At 43.7% G+C, this 21,703-nt stretch overlaps 1 protein-coding gene across 1 annotated transcript; it reads left to right on the forward strand.

Annotated features, from left to right (window-relative positions):
* The first annotated feature begins 6,328 nt into the window (after nt 1–6,328).
* LOC142141149 (chymotrypsin-like elastase family member 1) lies at nt 6,329–21,347 on the forward strand. The gene is made up of 8 exons (XM_075199306.1): nt 6,329–6,368; nt 7,233–7,321; nt 7,513–7,613; nt 8,956–9,081; nt 9,254–9,390; nt 10,716–10,861; nt 19,909–20,058; nt 21,257–21,347. Exons 1-8 carry the CDS (start codon nt 6,329–6,331, stop codon nt 21,263–21,265), a joined length of 798 nt encoding a protein of 265 aa, XP_075055407.1. The 3' UTR covers nt 21,266–21,347.
* The last annotated feature ends 356 nt before the right edge of the window (nt 21,348–21,703 follow it).

Genomic DNA, 21,703 nt, shown 5'->3' on the forward strand with positions numbered 1-21,703 from the left:
GCTTTGAAGGGTCTAAATGCCCCCTGGACCTCCTTAGAGATTTTTGATGTGATTAAGCACCTCACAAAGTGTAAGGTCCCTGGCCCTAATGGATGCACCAATGATTTCTATGTTACAATTCAGAAGGACATTGTCTTTATATTGGTCAATTTATACAATGCCGGCACTGACTGTGGTGGGTTCACTTAGGAAACGCTAGAGACTCAGATTGTGACAAATCGGAAACTGGGTAAGGATGCAGTAGATTTCCGCAACTATAGGCCAAAAGCCCTTCTCAACACTGACATCAAAATATATGCCAAACTGGTATTGATAGACTAGGCTACGTTATTCCTAGCCTCATTCACCTAGATCAGGTGCGATTTATGATTGGGCGACAGGCTTCTGACAACATGAGGAGGGTCCTCAATAGTGTAGAATATGTTTTGGGACACCGGGACAAGCTGTTTTTGCTTTCTCTGGATGCGGAGAAGGCATTTGACATGCTCATTGGGGCCTTCCATGACATGTTTTACTTAGGATTGCATTAGGAATATTTCCTCAAAGCCAATATTAACTCTATACAGCGGCCCATCCACTAATGTCTCTAGCAATGGCTTCCTCTCTGTCAAATTTGGTGTTTCCAAAGGTGTCCCCTGTTGTCTCTTATCTACACGCTAGCCATAGAATCCTGGCTGAACACTTCCGTCATTCTACGAAGTGTAAGGGCTTAGGCCTCCGGGGAATGCACCACTGTTTTGTTTTTTTTCTGTTGATGTCCTCCTCTTCATGTCCAGCCCGGACAACTCATTGGGCCCACTTTACCAAGTATTGGCCAACTATAGCCAAGCCTCCTATTATAAATTAAATACCACCAAAACTAAGTTTCTCCCGCTTAATATCTCACCAGAATCTTTGGCCCATTTGAAGTCTAGCTTCAAGTACGCTTGGAAGAAGAAATCTACAGTGTTTCCTATTTAGGGATCCATAGCCCTTCAAACTTATCTGACATGATTGATATCAACTATTCCCTGTTGATTGACCAGCTTTCTAAACTGCCTACTTCTTGGATGAGCTATGAGGTCTCCTGGCTGGGCAGGGTGGCTGCTTTTAAAATGTTAAGCTTAAGTATGTTCTCCGCACAAATCCATACCTCCTACTGAAACTTTTTATGTATGCACTCCACTCCCTTATGCTCAAATATATCTGGGGGGGGGGGCAAGCCTTCCCGTTTGTGTTTTTTTCGCAAATGGCTTTACCCAAGAGACAGGGTGGTCTATCCTTACTGAATTTAGCAAAGTACCGGGAAGCATGAATCATTTCACAGATTAGGGACTGGGAGCTTCAAGCCCTACACAAGCCTTGGGTTGATCTGGAACATGGCCTACATCCCTCCTTCCCTATTGCGGACCTGGTATGACTCCTCAAATCACTGCAACCACACTCCCCTCATTCCCCACACTCCATTTTAGATGCTTTCAAGGTTCTGGGATAGGACTATTGGATCTGTCAAGGACTTTACCCCCACTCGACTAGAAACCTCCATTCCTCTCTCTAGCATTTCTAGACTCATCCCTAACCTTGATTTATCCAACTGGTTTCTGGGGGTTTTGTTCAGCTGCAGGAAAAATATGACATCTCCTCTTAAGATTTGCACAAATACCAGCGCCTGTGTCATTGGATTGCTGACCTCCAGCACTGTGACTTCCCTATTAGCTTACCCCCACCTCTGCTTTATGCTAAACTGAACTAGGACAAAATTAAAGGGGGTTTTAATAAAAATAATAATGTTAATAAAATAAATAAAAATGCACTGGTTAGGGTATTGCTGTTGTTATATACAACTATAATACAAAGTGTAGCCAGGTTAGGGGAACAGGTGTCATCTCCTGAGTAGATCGTAGTGTACAGTAGCCGAGACCATGTCCAAGTCCAAGGTTTTGATACAACTGACCTTAGCCAGTTCATTTTAGCAGAAAAAAATAAATATAAACTTCCAAATAACACCTTGCACTAACTAAACACAAGATGTTCCTGACTGTCAAACTATAAAAGAAAACAATAGAAGTTCCAGCAGGTATAGTTTACTCACAAGAAATATCAGGCATTTGCTTAGAGATACTCTGCAGTCCTCTCCCCCAGGTAAAGCAGCCAGGATGTCTAGCCTAACTAATTTTTAACACCCTTCCACAGGTGCAAGTGCTAATCAGCCTATTCTTAGGCTGAAAGCACAAAAGACTTGAAATGGGTCTAGTGGATGGAGCCCATCCTCACTTTCCATCCATAACCCCAAGAACCCTATACCAGTTTTACCAAAAGCCCTTAGCCAGCTGTTTAAATACAGACAAACAATTTCCTAGGGTTTTAAAACATGTAAGTCAGAAACCTGGGCCACAAAAAACCTGCCTAAAAACACTGTTTCAATGTTGAGCAATTATTTTATTTTGATGTTTATGACAACTTTTATTAATACATTATTTTGTTTTATCTTTATTTGAGTCATTGCATTTGAGTATGAATTCTGTCTAAAGTAATACTTGACTACTGCAATCTCCTCCTCTTTGGTTGCTCATCACCCATCTGTTCCACCGCAGACTGTCCTGAATGCATCGTCATCCGCCCTTCCTCTTCTGCTGTGCCTTTCTGTAAAGCCCTCCAATGGCTATCTATTCCCTCCAGAATACAATTCAAACTGCTTACACTCACCTATAAAGTCGTCTGCAACATATTCCTCTATTACCTTGTCAAGAAGTGCTTTCTGCTCACTCACTCTGTTCTGCTAATGACATTCAACTCTCCTCCCCTCCTTTTACTATCTCACACACCACTTGCGTGACTTTACTTATACTGCTCCCATTTGGAACCCTCTACACCATCTGACCAGACTGTACGACAACCTCAAATCGTTCAAGCTCTCCTTTAAAATTCACTTCTTCACGTTTGCCTACAAACACCCCATCCTAAATTAACTTCCTTTATCCCGTCTCATGTCCTCACCTCAATGTCCTCACCTCAATGTCCTCATTGAAAGACTTCTTTACTTTCTGCTCTGTGTCTTCTCTGATGTAATTGCTATTCTCTCATGTCTTATACTAATGCAATTGTTTATTCTTTTGCTCCTAAATGTATTCACATGATGCAACTGGTACTCTTGTTTTCTGTATTGCTGACTGTACAGCACTGTGGAATCTGTAGCACTACATAAATAAACATTGATGATGATGTGTGTATATATAGATTTTTATATTTAATACTTTCTGTTTGTTATTTTTAGTAATTTGCTAAAAGGTTTAGCAATATAAATATAGTTTGACCTGAAGGCATGTGACATTCTGTATAATGTACATTTGACACGTAATTGAGATCACGCTTAGGTTGGAGACCCATAGTATACATACAGCCCAGGCCCCAAATCCTTAGTCCACCACAGTGAAGCACTATCATGGCTATTTATTTAGAGACGCTTCAGTACATCTCACCACAAACACTATATGGACAAAAATATTTGGCCACACCTGTTTATTTGAATAGTTAGGTGTTTCAATCAGACCCATTGCTAGAGGTGGATAAAATCAAGCATCTAGTCATGCAGTCTCCATTTGCAAACATTTGTGATACAAAATGGGTCGTTCTGAAGAGCTCAGTGACTTCAAGCGTGGTACTGTGATAGGATGCCACCTTTGCAAAAAGACTGTTCATGAAATTTCATCCCCGGTGGATATTCAACGGTCAACTATAAGTGATATTATTAGAAAGTGGAAGCGTTTAGGAACAACAGCAACTCAGCCACAAAGCAGAAGACCAGGTAAAATTACAAGCATGGTCAATGACTGCTAAGGCACATGGTGGGTAAAAGTCGCTCTGCTGATTCCATAGCTGAAGAGTTCCGAACTTCCACTGACAATAATGTAAGCACAAAAACTGTGCGGCAGGAGCTTAATGGAATGGGTTTCCATGGCCGAAAAGCTGCATGCAAGCCTCACATCACCAAGACCAATGCCAAGTGTCAGATGGAGTCGTGTAAAGCTGTCATGGTCACTAAGGTTCTCGACCCAGAATTCTGCAAGTAATTATCACTACCCTCAAGGCACGGAGTCTAACGCAGCGGCTGGTCTTCTCCAGGGACCCCCGCAAGAGGGTTTGGGTTTTAGCAGCACCACTGCACAGGTGGTGGTCCTCAAGAGTGTGCGGCAGAGTAACGGAATACAGCTGAGGTATAGGGAACTTGGCAAACAGAGCAATGGAACGTGATGTGGTGCTCCGGATATGTAGATGGCAGGCAGGTGGTAGACACCCCAAACGTAGAGATAGGATCTGGCCAATAGGAGATATGGATAAGTTCAAAGAAGGGCTGGTATTCGATTATTCGATTAAGGGCTTGCATATGATCATTCGACCAGTAGCTGAGATAATAAGAGGTGTAGTTATGTTCAGCGGATGGCTGGGTTTTACCACAGAGGTGGCGATGATTACCCGGCCAGTAGATGAGATAATAAGAAGGGAAGTTATATTCAGCGGATGGCTGGGATTTACCACAGAGGTGGCGGTGAAGTATCTGGTGAGCAGGTGAGATGTAGCGGGTTCGGCGATGAACAGCGAGAGGCAGGGTTTACCACAGATGTGGCTGTGAAGTATTCGGGCAGCAGGTGAGAGATAGCAGGTGCTACGATGCTCAGCGAAAGGCAGGTTTACCACGGACGTGGCTGTGAACTATCCGGCCAGCAGGTGAGATGTAGAGGGTGCTGCGATGATCAGCGAGCGGTCTGGAGATGCTGAAACACTGAGAGGAACAGGAGAGTAGGTCACGGCTACCACAGAGAAGTGAGGATCAAGAACAGACAATTGGGGAGAGGTCATAGGTGCCTTAAATAGGGAAAGGCTAATCGATAGCCAATACAACGTGAGGAAAGGTTATAAAGTTCCTTCTGGTCTGCACATGCGCAGAAGTATACTCAAGAGGGTGGACGGCCGCGGCGCTGCACCGGCGCCGGCAGAGAGGTGTGACCTGGTTCTAGGTCCAGAGGTCCGGTGAGTGACAAAAGCACACCGACACTGGACTGTGGAGCAGTGGAAATGTTTTCTGTGGAGTGATGACTCACGCTTCTCTGTTTTGCAGTAAGATGGGCGAGTTTGAGTTTGGTGGATGCTGGGAGAACATTACCTGCCTGGCTGCATTATGTCAACTGTGAAGTTTGGTGGAAGAGGGATACTGGTATGAGGCTGTTTTTCAGGGTTTGGGCTAGGCCCCTTATCTCCAGTAAAGGGCAATCTTAATGCTTCAACATATTAAGTCATTTTGGACAATGCTATGCTTCCAACTTTGTGGCAACAGTTTGGGGAAGGCCCTTTTCTATTCCAACATGACTGTGCCCCAGTGCACAGAGCAAGGATTATAAAGACATGGTTTGATGAGTTCGGTGTGGAAGAGCTTGACTGGATCGCAGAGTCCTGACCTCAACCCCATGGAACACATTTGGGATGAACTGGAACGGAGATTGCGAGCCAGGCCTTCTCATCCAACATCAGTGCCTGACCTCATAACTGCTCTGCAGAATCAATGGGCACAAAGTTACGCATTCGAACACACCTGCACCAATTGGGATGAAACCAATGCAAACTGGTCCAGTTGGATCCTGGCCAGGTTTTAGGGGGGTTGGGGTCCCGGTCGGACCTCCTGTTGGTGTACACTGGGCAGAACTTTGACCTGGGGAGCCTGTTCTGAGCCTTCCACTGGATGCATTTGAACGAAAACTTCACAGACTGGTAACATTGGATGCCAGAAGACGTGCTAGGTGGTTGAGGTCCTGGTTGAACCACATGCTGGTGTACGCTGAGCAGAACTTTGATCCGGGGTGCCTGTTCTGGGCCATCTACTGGATGGATTTGGATATTGTTTAATATAAAAACAAAAATGACACTGGGCAGCCACCTCATGGGTGTGTTGGAAGAGCTGCTAATTATTTTTAAAATGTTGACAGTCACATCCAACTTATTAATAACTTGAAGATTCAAACCCAATGCCGGGTACTTCAGCTAGTTGCTTATATTTTCATAAAACATTTCAACATAGGACATTCTTGTTTAGACTGACTTGGTGGTAACACATTACTTTGAACAGTCCTTTCTCGGATACACATTTTAAAAAATGAACTTTATTCTTACTACATCATTTCTATGTTTACCACATCTAAAATTATCTACTTTGTCCTCGCTGTAAAAGTAATGATACTTTTCCATGACCAAGAATAAGCATGTCAGCATCTGCCAGATCTTAAAGAATTCCCAGTACCTGTTACCTGGGCTATATAAAAGCTCCACCTTTTATGAATGTATCCACTATCTATTCAAGATGTTGAGGCTTCTCGTGCTAGCTGCTCTGGTCCTGTGTGGTAAGCTCCCTTATTACTGTATATGAGGTGTAGATATCCTGCATGTTTTACTTTGCAGCATGTATAATAAATTAGGTGCACTTAAGTGGCATGGTGTTTACTCTGCCCATTAAACCCAATCCTTGCTTTGTTTTGGTGGAACAATTGAGTGTATCGATTCTAGAATCTTATTCCTATTATTTATTTCCATCTACAGTATGTGCCTCAGCAGTATAATTATACGAATAATAATAATCATTTTGAGGGTTGTTCAATAACAGTGTACAAAGTGGAGCCATATTGTCCTTAAAATGGTGTTAAACTATATATTATATTAAAATAAATAACTGCACTACAGATTAGCACCACAAACTCCAAATCATGTGTACATTACCAAAATGGCCACTATAGAATAGTCTAAGAAATAACAAAGGAATAAAAAGTCCACCCAAAATATAATTGTAATAAATGCCATTATAAACCAGATTATACTTAAAAAAAACAAAAAAAACACTTCCTGAGCGTTCAAGGGGTGCTGAAGGAGTAAACAGAAGCTGATTGCCTTGATTGGGAGGATAAAATAGTAAACATAAAAGGCAACCCTTTACCCCTGGACCATACAATGTTATCAGTTCTTATATAAAGCACATCTTTGGTATCCCTATGCTCAGGAGAACTAACTGATTTAAATATAAAAAAATTTATAATTATTATTTTATAATAATTATATATATATAAATGTTTTGTGTATTTTTTTAAAAAACAGACACATATTTATAGTGTATGCATAAACACAGAATATGCATTTAGTGAGAGCTGAAGATGCTAACTGTTGTGAAAATCCAGTTCTTGCACTTGTCTATAGTTTCCTTCTTTCTTTCATAGGACAATGTTCTGACAATCTTCGCTTCATAGAAGACAGTTCAAGAGTGGTAGGAGGCTCAAACTCTGCAGCTAATGCATGGCCATGGCAGGTCAGTGGTAACCTTGAGAAACAACAACATACATACAAAATAGCAACATAAAACTCAGAAATTCGATGTGGCAGTAAAGTTTAATAAACATATAGATTCAATTTTAGACATTATTGTCTCATTATCATTAATTATTATTACTAAATTGTCACCTTCTATTTAATAGTAATAGCAATATTTTGTATACTCAGATATCTCTTCAGTACCTATCTGGCAGCAGCTGGTACCACACCTGTGGGGGTTCTCTGATCCGTGCTAACCGTGTGCTGACTGCTGCTCACTGCGTGGATAGGTAACACGTATGACTTACATGGGTCAGGGATCGAACAAAACTACTGATTATCATTGTTTATTTGTAAAGTGCCACAATACACTGTAGTACATGACAGTCCGTATAACAAATCATAGAAAAAACAAATCACACATAGAAACAAAACAGAGACATACAAGGTTTAAAGGGAATATGCAGAGGGTAGAGAGTCTTGTTCATGAAACCTTTCAATCTAAAGGGAGAGGGTAATATTGAGACAGCAGGAGCTAATAGGACAGAGGAATGGTAGCTGGTAGTACGCAGAAGGACTTGGGGGCAGGATAGACTATAGTGAAGAGAGACAGTGTTTGAAAGGTTGAATATTGGGGGAGAGTCTGGTCAGTTGGGGTAGGGAGTGCCAAGGGTGTGGAGCAGGGCAGGCAAATTGGATTCTGGGGGTTATAGGGAGCCAGTTTAGGGATTTGCAGGGAGGGACAGCACATGTGGAGTGGCGATAGAAGATTTTTCCCCTTATTTGGGATAGAGTGAGGATAGATTAATGAGGGGAAGGCCAGAAAGGAGGAGGTTGCAGTAATCAAGCAGGAAATGATGAGAGAATGGATATGTGTTTTGGTAGATCCTGTGAAAAAGGGGAGTATTTTGGCAATAGTTTGAAGTAGGAGGTGACATGTTACTGGGAGGGACTGGATATTTGGAGTAAAGCTGAGAGTAGTCATGAATAACACAAAGGCAGCATACATGGTGGTACAGGGAGTGTGATGTTTTCATCCGTGAGTGATATTAGAGAGTAGGGACACTGGGACACAGTTTGATGAGCTTTAGGTAGTGTTGGGATATCCCAGCGGAGATCTTAGAGAGGCAGCTGGACATGGTTAAAATGGAAAGATATGAATAATGTTTTTCAGAAGTAAGGCCTATTTATGCTTATCCTCCTGCTCAGCCATGTGAATATATTATAAAACACTGTAGTACAGCTATCAATCTGTAATATACTGACAAAAGACATCTTTTTTTTCTGACTGGTAAATGTAGAAATGAAAATCTACTTTATATACACCTGCAATTATAGCAACACAGGTCTAAATCTCAGCCTGCTCATCAATGTTTGTGACCATCTCTTCATTCTGAATTTCAACACACAGCCAACTTGCATGCTCTGTGAAATATAATCATTTCATATCGTAAGATTAAAAAACAATCAGTGAACATAATACATGGAAGACAAAAACATTTTAAATATTATTATTTAAAGATAACATTTTATATTTAACTTTTAATATACTGTACATAATGGCCACCGACAGAGTGTACGGTGCTGTTATCAACAACGCTCACCAGCACAGTCTTATCTTTCTCTTTACAGGGTTGTCTCCTTCCGTGTGTCACTTGGAGACCACAACCTTAGTCTGAATGACGGCACTGAGCAGATTATTGCTGTGTCCAGCATCAGTAAGCATGCCAACTGGAACGCCAACAGTGTGGCTGCTGGGTAAGAAATAGTCATTCTGTGTAAATTTAAAATGATGACACATATTAGATTATTTGAGTTTTATTTTTATTATACTATTGTTTAGTGACAAATACGTACAGATTACAAAAAAATGTTTGTGTATTAAATGTTTGAGGACTAACCTTGATTCTTATTGTGCGTTCCCGTTCAGTTATGATATTGCCATCCTCCATCTGGCAGCAAGTGCCACCCTGAACAATTATGTGAAACTGGCTGCCCTACCAGCTGATGGCGCTGTCCTGGCCAACAATCATGACTGCACCATTACAGGATGGGGAAGGACCTCCAGTAAGTATTGTTTCTAATAAAGAAAAACAAATATTACTTTACATAAATCTGGTCCAGTCTGGTGAAGGTTCTGCATTCAGCAATATAACCATCTGAGCCTGTAGAGGACCCAGGGCCTCCTGCAGCAATTAGACATATTTTCAGCATTTGTCAGCAAAAGAAAAACTATAGATCAGTAAAAATTTGACATCTTTCTGACACTTAAACTGCCAGATGCCACTGTTACTTTCTACCTTTGGATACAGTTTGGTATAACTGAATAATATGTCAGTAAAAATAGCTGTCCATCGATACAGTTACATAAAGTTGTCAGTAAAAAACATTTATAAGGGCTGGCCACCCTGACCTTTTAGAGGTCCCCTCAGGCATCTGCTACATTGCAGAATATAAAAAACGTCTTTGCAACTCTTTCGCTGAATTGTACGAACGCTGCTGTGAGAGGAGAAAAGGCAAAAGTACAATTCTATTAGAATAGTTGTTCTTTGATCCGTGAGCCTGTGGCGTTAGATACCGTCAGGAAGGCCCTGGATCTCCCACAGGACTCCAAGAATGACTATACAAACCACAGTGTCAGGAGTAAGTGACAGCACCCTGTCTCTGCCATTATTGCAACCACTGTCATGTTACCAAATTTCTGGGAGTCTCTCCGGACTCCCGTGAGAGCATAAACAGCCTCCTGGTTCCTGACCACTTCATTAGTTAATTGGCGAGGGTGGGGCTTAGCACGCAATTCACACGTAATTATGCTGTACTTGGTTACAAATTGTGATGTCTGTTTAGGTTGCAGGGCCAAATGATGCCATTCCCTGAGCCCCCCTCGATCTCCTGGAAACCAGCTTGCCAAAGTTGGCAAGTATGTATTACTGCCATTACTAAAACCGCAGCTGGTGTATTACAGTATCTGGCATTACTATTGTTGTAGATATGACGATATGACTGGTCAATGCTACAATTGCTGACATATTGCTGGCATTACTGCCATTAGCATATTACTGAACAGCATTATTGTTTGCATACTACAGTTACTACTCTAGCTTGCATATTACCATTATTAATGCTTCTAGAATAATATTGTCCATCACTTGCTGACTATTACTGCAGGCATACAACAGGGCTTTACTACTACTGCTGTACGATCCTGTCTGGTCTCATTATGGGGCAACATGCTGGCGGTATGGCATCATTACATATTAATATTAAAGGGCAGCCACATACCAGTCTATGACTGGTTCACCTTTGCTATATACATATATATATATATATATATATATGTAATGTCTAACATTTCAAAGATTAATGTAATTTGTTTTCATTTTGATCTGCAGCTGGTGGATCTCTGCCATCCATCCTCCAGCAGGCCCCTCTGCCCGTGGTAGCCCACGCAACTTGCTCTACCAGCTCCTATTGGGGCAGCACTGTCAAAACCACAATGGTGTGCGCTGGAGGTAACGGAGTCCAGGCTGGATGCAATGTAAGCATGATCATTTTTGCTATTTTGTTAGAGTGTAGCTTAATTATTTTGGGGACTTAGACCCCAATCATGAAGAGGTCACCTCCTAGCTAGGGGGTTGACTTGGTTCACCTTCAGGTAGAGAAACCGTGACCTGCTGTATTCTGGCCACTCCCTGGGCCAGTCAGTTATGTATATGACCAAAAATGCAGGAGGATAAATGCAGAAACAAGGATACTAGTGTTCAATTCTGCAGAATGTCTGTTCTCAGAAAATGTAAGGTTTGGGGTTGAGTGGGGTGAGGGGTCTACAATGAATTGTGAAACTCTATGGGTTTGTTCTCATTGGTGGTAAAGTTCACAGGGCATGGTAGCAGAGTGGGAGCACTGAATGGTAGGTGGCGCTGTTGAGGAATTTTATTTTGCATGGTCTAACATTTTTGGGAATGGTTGTATTAAAATGCATAGTGTTGATTCCCCCCCCATATGTAAAACCACCTTTGTGTTAACCTTACACCATACTTAGAAACCATGAAATAAAGACACGGACACCGACTTAAGTTTGGAAATAAAAAGGTCCTTTTATTTTTGTTATTAATTTTTATTTTTATTTTTATTTTATTTTTATTTTATTTTCTATAAACTATTTTATTTATTTTTATTTTCTTTTATTATTTTATTTCTATCAAAATCTATCAAAATTTCTATCAACAATTTGGACCTTTTTTATATAGGTGGCGAAGAGCAGGGCAGCCAGCTAAACCAACATAAACCAATATTGTGGAAGATCGTCTCTTTTCCACCAACCTGGTTTAAAACCTTATCTATTGGCCGGTACTATCGACTATAAATTAACTCAATACCCTCTGGACTCAAAACTGGTCAAACCCTTTCAAGGCAAAACCTGATACTCCTTACTAGAGCATCAACGAGTCTGATAACGACGAGGGAACCAAGGCTACATTGCCCACACTTACGTACCGTATGTTTAACAACCATCTGACTGCCATGCTCTCCCACCACTAACCTTCGTTCCTCGTGACAAGAAGTAAACCTGATATACTTAATACAGGGCGGGTGGGTGGGTATCCGGATCCAGGAAACAGGAAGCTCTCCCTCTTCTGCTGCTGGATATATTCTTTCCACAACCACTCCCACCTTGTTCCAATTGGCTGATTCCGTCCCAGGCTTAACCCCTTGTTGGTAAGTAACATATTCAGCTCACAACACATGCTTTTAAACTCCTTCGGCTTAATGGCCTCTCTCATACTAAAATGCATAGTGTTGATTCCCCCCCCATATGTAAAACCACCTTTGTGTTAACCTTACACCATACTTAGAAACCATGAAATAAAGACACGGACACCGACTTAAGTTTGGAAATAAAAAGGTCCTTTTATTTTTGTTATTAATTTTTATTTTTATTTTTATTTTATTTTTATTTTATTTTCTATAAACTATTTTATTTATTTTTATTTTCTTTTATTATTTTATTTCTATCAAAATCTATCAAAATTTCTATCAACAATTTGGACCTTTTTTATATAGGTGGCGAAGAGCAGGGCAGCCAGCTAAACCAACATAAACCAATATTGTGGAAGATCGTCTCTTTTCCACCAACCTGGTTTAAAACCTTATCTATTGGCCGGTACTATCGACTATAAATTAACTCAATACCCTCTGGACTCAAAACTGGTCAAACCCTTTCAAGGCAAAACCTGATACTCCTTACTAGAGCATCAACGAGTCTGATAACGACGAGGGAACCAAGGCTACATTGCCCACACTTACGTACCGTATGTTTAACAACCATCTGACTGCCATGCTCTCCCACCACAGCCGTGTGTTCTTATGGACCACGCGGCCCGCCACCTAAAGAAAAAACTAAACCCCTCAACTCCGAAAAAATACTTTCTATAAATAAAACCATTCCTTCTGCCGACAAATGCACCCCATCCGCTCTGAAAAGATGTCTCCTGTCCACCGTTAACCCAGGATGACTTATCACTACCCCTTGCATGCTTTTAACGTTCTGCCTAGCGTACCCGTTAATCTTTTTAACCACCCTTATCAATGTGGCCGGGGGAATAGATGACCTACAAGACAACCGGGGAATAATATTAGACCAACAAAACTTTATTGAAGGCCATCGGGCGTGTATCTGTGCAAGACCCTCACGAATGTTTATGATTAAATCTAGGGATTTTCCTCTACCCACGTCATTACCTCCCAGATGAATCACAACTATATCGGGGGTACCGTGCTCCTCCATTTCCTTACACAATGTGGGAATCAACTCCGCCCATAACATGCCCCTCTTGCCCAACCACCTGATGTCAACTGGGTGTTTAAAACCGAACCGCCTATCCGCTAATCTGTGCTTCGCTGCCCAAAAAACAAACGAATGCCCCACGACCCATATTCGCGTCGTCGTCACCGTGGAACCTAGGACAAAATAAATATTCTCATCAGATCATACCCATATCTAAAAAACCATAACGACTACCACAAAACGTGTTCTAATTCTGCAGCCTTCTTGCTGGAAATAGCCCCTCCTTACCAGAGGGGCCACCCCCGTTTACTTGAAGTATTTGCCACGGAAGAAAACTTTTCATTAGCTACACCTTTATTCCCCATATGAGGGACACCTGTTCCACTTTTTTAATATTTACTTATTTATTTTTATTTAATTTTATTTATTCTCAAAACTAATTTATTCTAACTCTTAAACAAATGAAAAGGAAAGTTGGTAACCCACATGAAGGTAAAAAACCCCTTATAACCCTGGGAGGCACACACACTAATCAGGCCTTGCCAAGGAAACAAGGGGAGAAAATCCCTTCACGCCCCCGTTCAACACAGCGAGCAGCACAGCCCTGAGTCACCAAGTGATAGAGGAGAAAAAGATAAGATGAAAGCGATAGAGAAAACTGAAGACTTGAGGAGATGCAAGACTGTGCAGTAAGAGCCCTTTCAAGGCTCCTTATAAGGCCGGATGTATTTCTTATATGCCTGTGACCTCCATCTCCCTAGTGCTTGAATCTCGGGGACAGATGCACCCCCAACTGCAGCGGCAGTGGCAGCCCCTATCCTGAAAGAATGAGTACCATAGTCTGCAGGATTTAGACCTATTTCCCCTATCGCCCGTTTCAACAAGGCGTTAAACTGAAATTTAGTTAACGGTGTCTTGTCCATATGAGTTAACCACACACCCTCCCCCGTGGGCCGGAGACTAGCGAATTTATTGGCCATTATGACTGGGCATATAACTGCTCCCTGCTGTTCTGTCATTGTCAACCAATGACCTCGGCCTAACTGGTCTGTTTTTGACTTAACTATCTTACAGCGCATAACGTTAGGTTGTAAAATCACGTTTCTAGACAGTAAAGCCCCCCCTACGTCATTCTTGGATCTGGCTACTAGCTCGCTAATTCTGAAAGCACCGTGATACGCTACTGAGAAAGCTAACCCGAACAGCAAAGCCTCATAATCATCCATAGCTAGCTTCTGCAAAGCCTCGACCAGCCTAGCTAAAATTTGGCCGTCAATAGGCCGGCGAGTGTCACTCTTCATCGGCTGCATTCTAGACCAACCTTTCAAAGCCTTTGATATAATAAATGATTTTGTGGGATCTTGTGTACCATTAAGCCTAGCCATGAATGAAATACCGGCTAAGAGAGACCCCATTCTCGCTTTAGACACCCCCTCGTTATACTGGTTCCACATAAAGCCCGTAATAGAGGGAATCTGACCTGAGATGCTGCTGTTGAAAGACGCCTGGTAACCCAACCAACGTTCCCATGCCCCTTGATAACACCTTCTAGTCGCAGGAGCCAAGGACGCCTCCGCTAGCCACTTTATACCTATCGTATCATCTGCCAAACAGAAGGGGGACACTGTAAGCCCGTTACACGGGCATGCGGGGCCAGAGACCTAAAACGTTGCCAGTCAAAACGAGAAAGAGAGTCTGCTATCTGGTTATCTACACCAGGAACGTGCCGTGCTCGAAAACTAATATCACACTCTAGGCATCTCAATACCAAGACTCGTAACAAGTTAATCGCCGGGCGTGATGAGGCACTCTGCTTGTTAATAGCCTGGACCACACCCAGGTTATCACACCAAAATACCACACTCCTACCGCGCAACCGATCAGACCACAACTCTAAAGCCACTATTATGGGAAACAACTCCAAAGTTATCAAGTTCCGGACCAACCCCTCATCCTCCCATGACTGCGGCCAAGGGGCCGCACACCACTCTCCCTGGAAAAAAGCACCAAAACCTTTTGAGCCAGATGCGTCTGTATGTAAGTCCAAGGATGTACTGGATACTGGGGGTGTTGGCCATACTCGTATACCGTTGAAAAATGCCAGAAACCGTTTCCATACAACCAAATCCTCCCTAATTTCCTCTGACAGCCGTACTTGGGAATGGGGACTACGGCAACCCGACGTTGCTAGTTGCAATTTTCTACAAAACACTCGGCCCATAGGTATCACCCGACAAGCAAAATTGAAGGAGCCTAACAGAGATTGAACCTTCCGTAAGGAGCAGGACGAGGACGACATAACTTCTTCAATCAGTGACTGTAATTTAACAATTTTATCAGGGGGTAAACGACAACAACCTTCTATTGTGTCAATTTCTATGCCTAAAAAGGCCAAGCATGTGGCTGGGCCCTCTGTTTTGTCTGCAGCTATTGGTACGCCCATCACCCGGAATAGCGCTTGTGCCGAAAACAAAATGTCTTTACAACAAGGGGAATTGGCTGGTCCTATAAACAGGAAGTCATCCAGATAATGAGCTATTCCGCGGTGTCCAGTTCCCGCCCCAACACACCAGTGGAGGAAGGAACTAAAAGCCTCAAAATATGCGCATGAAACCGAGCAGCCCATTGGCAGGCATAGATCCACATAGTACTCGTTACGAATTTTAAAACCCATAAATTTAAAGGACTCGGGATGCAAAGGGAGGAGGCGAAAAGCGGATTCTATGTCCAATTTAGCCATCATCGCTCCCTTGCCAAACTCCCTAACTAAAGTTAAAGCATCATCGAAAGACTGGTACACCACTGAGCTAATTGTAGGGTCAATCGCATCATTAACCGAGTTGCCCGCTGGGTGAGACAAATGCTGAATTAATCTAAATTTTCCCGGGGCCTTTTTTGGTACTATCCCGACCGGGGAAATGACTAAATCCTGAATGGGGGGGGATGAAAAGGGGCCCACCATACGTCCCAGGCCTATCTCCTTACCAACCTTCTCTGTCAGAATGTCAGGATGTAAATATGCGGAACGAAGGTTCCTGGCGGCGGTACCCGTCACCCCACTGTCAATGGGGAGGCGGAAACCGAGGCGAAAACCCTCTCTAAGGAAAGAGGCCTGGGCCGCATCCGGATAAAGAGCCAGCCACCTACAAAGGATAGGGAATATAATGGGAGAAAACGCCTTAGATAGCACTCCCTGCCCCTCCCCGTCCCCTACCGACGCCAACGGTGCCCCTAGGGCAGTCTTTGAGGGGATGACTTCCTCTACAATTGGAGCAGGCGTGTCTGTAACGGCATGCCTCCCCCCTCCCGCATGAGGAGTTGTTAAAAGCAAAGCACCGATTCCTTGAGGACAGGGGAGCACCACGTCTCCCCCCGTACTGAAACCTAGCTGACTGCGGGGGGCCGTACCCCATGTGCACCCCTCCCATCTGGGCTCTATTCAATCTCATCCAGATTTCTACATCCTTATAGGCCAGGGGCATATAATGTTGGCCGTGCACTTTCTCTCGGAAAAGCTTATCATACAACCTCCAGGTCCCGGGGCGTTCACAACTATGCATCTCGTTAATTAAATGGAGATATTTCCAAACGTCTATAATTGCATCTGGTCTCGTTTCCAAATAGCAAGCCGAGAAAACACAGTACCCCGTTAGCCAGTTAGAAAAATTTCTATACGCATCCTCACCAACTCCACCTCTTGCGCACGCGGCCGCCAACTCTTTCTGTGTGTCCGCTGTCAGCTCAAATATGTCAACGTAATACCCTCTCTTAATCTTATATCTCATGCTGCGTCTAATGCCTATCGACAATGCTGTGTTCTCACACTTCACTAGCGGTCCTCCTGTCGGTGTGGAAGAGGTGGTATCTAACCTGTCCCTGCTCTTCCTCTTAGCTCCCCCAAAATGAGTGTTAAGAATTTTAATCAGCTTGCGCTGACCCTGCCTAGGGGAAGATGAAGCTGACTCTGCACTGGTAGTTGAAATGCTAGAATCAGACATGTATTGTGTATTGCATATAGTAGAGCCCTCATACTCACCGGATGTTCCCAGTGCCTCCTGCCGAATAGCCCCCGGTACGTCCTCATCTTCCGATCCACTCTGCCGAGCCCCTTGCTGCGTTGTTGCCTGCACCGACTCTTCTCCCCGCAGCTGAAGACTCGTAGCCCCGCCCTCGTCCACCTGAGTCCCTGCGGAGGACAGCTGCACCTGTGTCACTGGATGAGAAGACACGTTAGCATGCGGGGGAGACAAACTGTGTGAAACGTGAGGTGGGACCTCTGCCGGGGTGACTAAGGGAGAAGCATTCGAGAGATGACCGTAGAAACCAGCGGGAGGAGGGACCCTTTGACTACGGTCCCGTGGCTGCTCTGGTGGGGGGAGCTGAGGATCCTTACTAGAACACACAGCGGAATTATAAAAGGAGGGTCTAGGATACACGTGAAGGTACTGACCCGACAAGGAAGGATAGGGGGCCGACCACTCACTTACACCATCTAGAACGGGCCTGAAATCTTTGGGGGGGTATGGCAGAAACCCCTGGGTGCTAGTATTGGCAGCCTCGGGCTGGTAAAATGGTGCCGGTGTAAAAGGCCAGCTGCCAGCTGGAACTGAAGGGCCGGAAGACCGAATTACAGAAGGGACTGCGGGGGGGGCCTGGTGTGAAAATGCTCCCCAGGTATTAGAAAAACTGACCGGGGCTGGCCCCAACAGCCCGGGGGCCTGGTTAGATGATATCCCGGCCCTAACCGAAGATTCCAAGGAAAATAGTAGGGGGGATGAGGTGGGAGGGGGGCTGTCTCTGGAACGAGGGAAAGGGAGGGGGAGGGGGGTACCGCCCGTTAATGCCCCATGGAATGCTGGCAAAAGGGGGAGAACATCCTGATGCATATTTATGTGGGGCTGATCCCCGGGAAGCCCGGAAACCTGTATGCTGGAGATGGATGGGGAAACAGGAGGGGGGTCAAATATAATGGGGCCCAGGCCCCTATAGGGAGATGGGAGCCCCTGGGAACAGGCAGGGGGAGCTGGAACCCCTGCCCCCACTGCTTTAACAACTGTGGACCCCCCCACCCTAAGCTCAGCAGCGGGAGCTGGCTGAGGAAACCAGGGCCGGAAGTGACCTGGCGCCGCGGGCGCCGGGGAAGGAGATCCCCTGCCCCTAGCGCAAACTGTTCCTGTCTTCCTGGGGCCTGCGCCGGTAACAAGCGGCCTAGCCGCCCGCTCCGGCGCCTTGGACCTCCTAGGTCGCCTGGTGCCAGCCCCGCGAGGACCCCTCGCGGCAGCGGCATGGCTAAAACCACGCCCCGCCCCCCGCCCAGACCCGCCGGACGGACCCGGCAATACACGCTGGGTTGAAGGGGGGGGGGGGAGCGGAAGCCCGGGAAACGGAGGAAGGAGCCTCCGTGGAGGCAGAGGGGGGGAAAACCTGGAGGGGACAGACCTGGAACGGCGGGGCCGGGTGGATGCCATGGCACGGAGAGGGGGGGGGGGGAAACAAGGAACTGAAAAGAGGGGAAGAAGGAGAAGATAAAGCAAAAGGAGGAGAGAAGAGTAAAGGAGATGGAGGAAGCGAGGGAAATATAGGAGCAGACAAGACAGAAAATGCAATATAAAAGAACCACTTAGCCTGATGCTGCCAGTTATCCGGATCCAGGAAACAGGAAGCTCTCCCTCTTCTGCTGCTGGATATATTCTTTCCACAACCACTCCCACCTTGTTCCAATTGGCTGATTCCGTCCCAGGCTTAACCCCTTGTTGGTAAGTAACATATTCAGCTCACAACACATGCTTTTAAAGTCCTTCGGCTTAATGGCCTCTCTCATACTTCTTTACAATCAGATAAAGAATAAGCTGAGGTGACTTTGTGCGTCCTTATTACTCCTGTTTGTCAAAATTAGTCTTGTCCTAACAATGAAAATGTGATTGTTTATATCCCGAGACAGTCATTGTTAGTGCAGAAAACATATGAATGTTCCCCTAGTCCTTTTAAGACTGTTTTTACCCAATCAGGCATTCACAAATTTATGAACCCCAATCTATTCAAAATTTAAGAAATCCGGGTCTGCCCCCAAATATATTCTATTTTTTTGGAATAGCAATACAGCTGTTTATCAGGGTTTTTTTCATACAATTCACTGTGAAACACTTGATGCTGAAGGTGTTGCTACAGGAAGCTCATGGTCTGCACTTGTAGCCCAGCAATCCCTCGGACAGTAAATCTGAAATCAGATGTGTAGTGTATACATCTGACCTCAACTTTAGACTGCAGGAATTAGAATTATCTGCTTCACGGGGGTTTATAGTTTTACCTGCTAGAGAAGCTGCATAAGATTAACTATCTCTCAAATAATGCATGGTAAGTCTAGGTCCCTTTACCTCTACAGCCCTAAACACTCTTAGCTACAGTCTACATAAATCCTACATGTTGCCTAGCGCATACTTGCCTACTCTCCCAGAATTCCCGGGAGACTCCCGAATTTCGGAGAGTCCTCACGGACTCCCGGAAGAGTAGGTAAAGCTCCCGCATTTGCCGAACTTCACGGCATTGAATTGAGCGGGCGGGACTTAATCACATCATTAGGCTCCCTCCATTCAATACCGTGAATTTCGGCTTTTTGTAGTGGGGGCGGGGCTATGGTGACGCGACAATGTCACCATGACCCCTCCTACCTCATGTCACATGACTTCTTCTCCGGGGAGAAATCTTAAAAGTTGGCATGTATAGCCTAGCATGGTGGGCTACAATTGGTTAGCAGTAATGTATGTTGAAAAATTAATGTAATTTTTGTGTTTTCATAGGGAGATTCTGGTGGACCTCTGAACTGTGCAGTTGGTGGTGTGTTCCAGGTTCATGGTATTGCCAGTTTTGTGTCCTCCCTTGGGTGCAATGCTTACCTAAAGCCCACAGTGTTCACTAGAGTGTCAGCTTACATCTCCTGGATCAACAGCGTAAGTATTTACTGAGAAATAGATAACAATATATGAAATCCATTAGCTAAGCATTTTTTTAAAACCAAATAGAACAATAAATACAAGGCCTGATTCCTCAACAATGTGTGTAATGTGCGCTTTTTTAAAAAGCACATGTAAACCCGGCATATGAACGTCGATATTCAACAAGAGGCGAATATGAAGATACAGCATGGTAAGCTCCAATGGGGCAGGGGCTGAATGACAAATATTCTCTGTACAGCGCTATGGAACTGGTGGCACTATATAAATAAATAGTGATAATGATACGTGTCAAGGTCTACTCTGCTCTAACAGACAAGACACTGCAGGATACGTCCAGTACATGTGTGGAATATAAAGTCACAAAAGAATGCACAGGAAAAAAAAAATTCAACTAATGTCACCGGTTAGTAATATAGTCATTAATGACAAAACATTAAAAAAGTTGTTTTTTTAAAAAAAAAACAAGAAAAACAACAATTCCCTTAAAATACATTTATTAAGATGTTATGAATGCCACTGTACATAAAATAAACTTTTACAGTTGTTCCTGATTGGAAACACATATCTAGTATGCATACACAGCGGTCATCACTAGTAATCGGCACTTACACCAGACCTGTAGCTGGTGCAAATGAATTTCACCTACCTTTGAAATGCCTAAAACTTGAATTGAATGCTGTTGCGTGCGCTTGAGCTTGGCATGTCCTTACTGTACACTGACTACGTGCATACACCCAGTCCTGTCCCCGTTCCTCCCTTCGAATCATAGGCTGTAGTAAGGGTCCTTTGTGCTCAAAGATGAATTGGAAGCTGCTGCGTTCTCTGGCGTATGGTCCGTTCCTGGGTATGTGCAAAGTAATTATGCACAAAATACGCAACGTATTGCCATTTATGCTGCTTTATGAACCAGGCCCACAAACTTTAATTTGATTTCTCACCCACCACGCTCATTTCCATTTTCTTTTCCATTTTGTAGTAATTGTACATTTTTCACTTTTCCCCATTGCTTCTTCTCTTCCTTCCTGTTATATAGCCATATAATGTACAAGTAGTGGTAACATTTCCTGTGATGCTCAGCGTTCCAGAAAGATGTAACTCAGAAAAACAGATATGTACAGTGACTGTTGTTCTTCACAACTATAGTAACAGACTTTGAACTCCAATACACTTGTATTTCTTGTTTGTTTTTCAGAACATCTAAATGGATAAAGTGAAGACGACAGGGAAAATGACTGATGAAATATTTTGAAAGTGTTGGGAATTATTTGTCAGTGAAAATACCATTAAACAACTATTTATCAAATATGTTCTTTTATTGTTCTTTCTATTTATGAGGCTTCACATAATGTAAAGGACCACTGGTCCCATAGCCAAAGAACTCCAAGTTCTCTAACATGCACAAAATGGTTTAAAAAGAATTTCCTGTTTGTTACAAAAATACTGACGTTCAACAGTGTTACTATATCACATAAGTTGTTATTAATCAATATTAAGTATTATATATATATTTTAAAAGTGACACTATGGCAGAGAAGATAAAAGTCTGGACACCATCTCCGTACTTGTCAGCAAAATTACCATGTCGCCGACATTCTGATGAGCTGTGTCAGTGCGAGAGACATAGCGGTGCCCTCATCTG

Source organism: Mixophyes fleayi, chromosome 2 (assembly GCF_038048845.1).
Source record: "Mixophyes fleayi isolate aMixFle1 chromosome 2, aMixFle1.hap1, whole genome shotgun sequence".
In the NCBI taxonomy this organism is placed as follows: Eukaryota; Metazoa; Chordata; class Amphibia; order Anura; family Limnodynastidae; genus Mixophyes; species Mixophyes fleayi.

Excerpts from the sequence above, each read along its gene's own strand:
- LOC142141149 (XM_075199306.1), top strand. The coding sequence starts at position 6,329 with ATGTTGAGGCTTCTCGTGCTAGCTGCTCTGGTCCTGTGTG. Across the intron at positions 7,614-8,955 it reads GCTGCTCACTGCGTGGATAG|GGTTGTCTCCTTCCGTGTGT; the intron begins GTAACACGTATG and ends TTCTCTTTACAG. Across the intron at positions 9,082-9,253 it reads GCCAACAGTGTGGCTGCTGG|TTATGATATTGCCATCCTCC; the intron begins GTAAGAAATAGT and ends GTTCCCGTTCAG.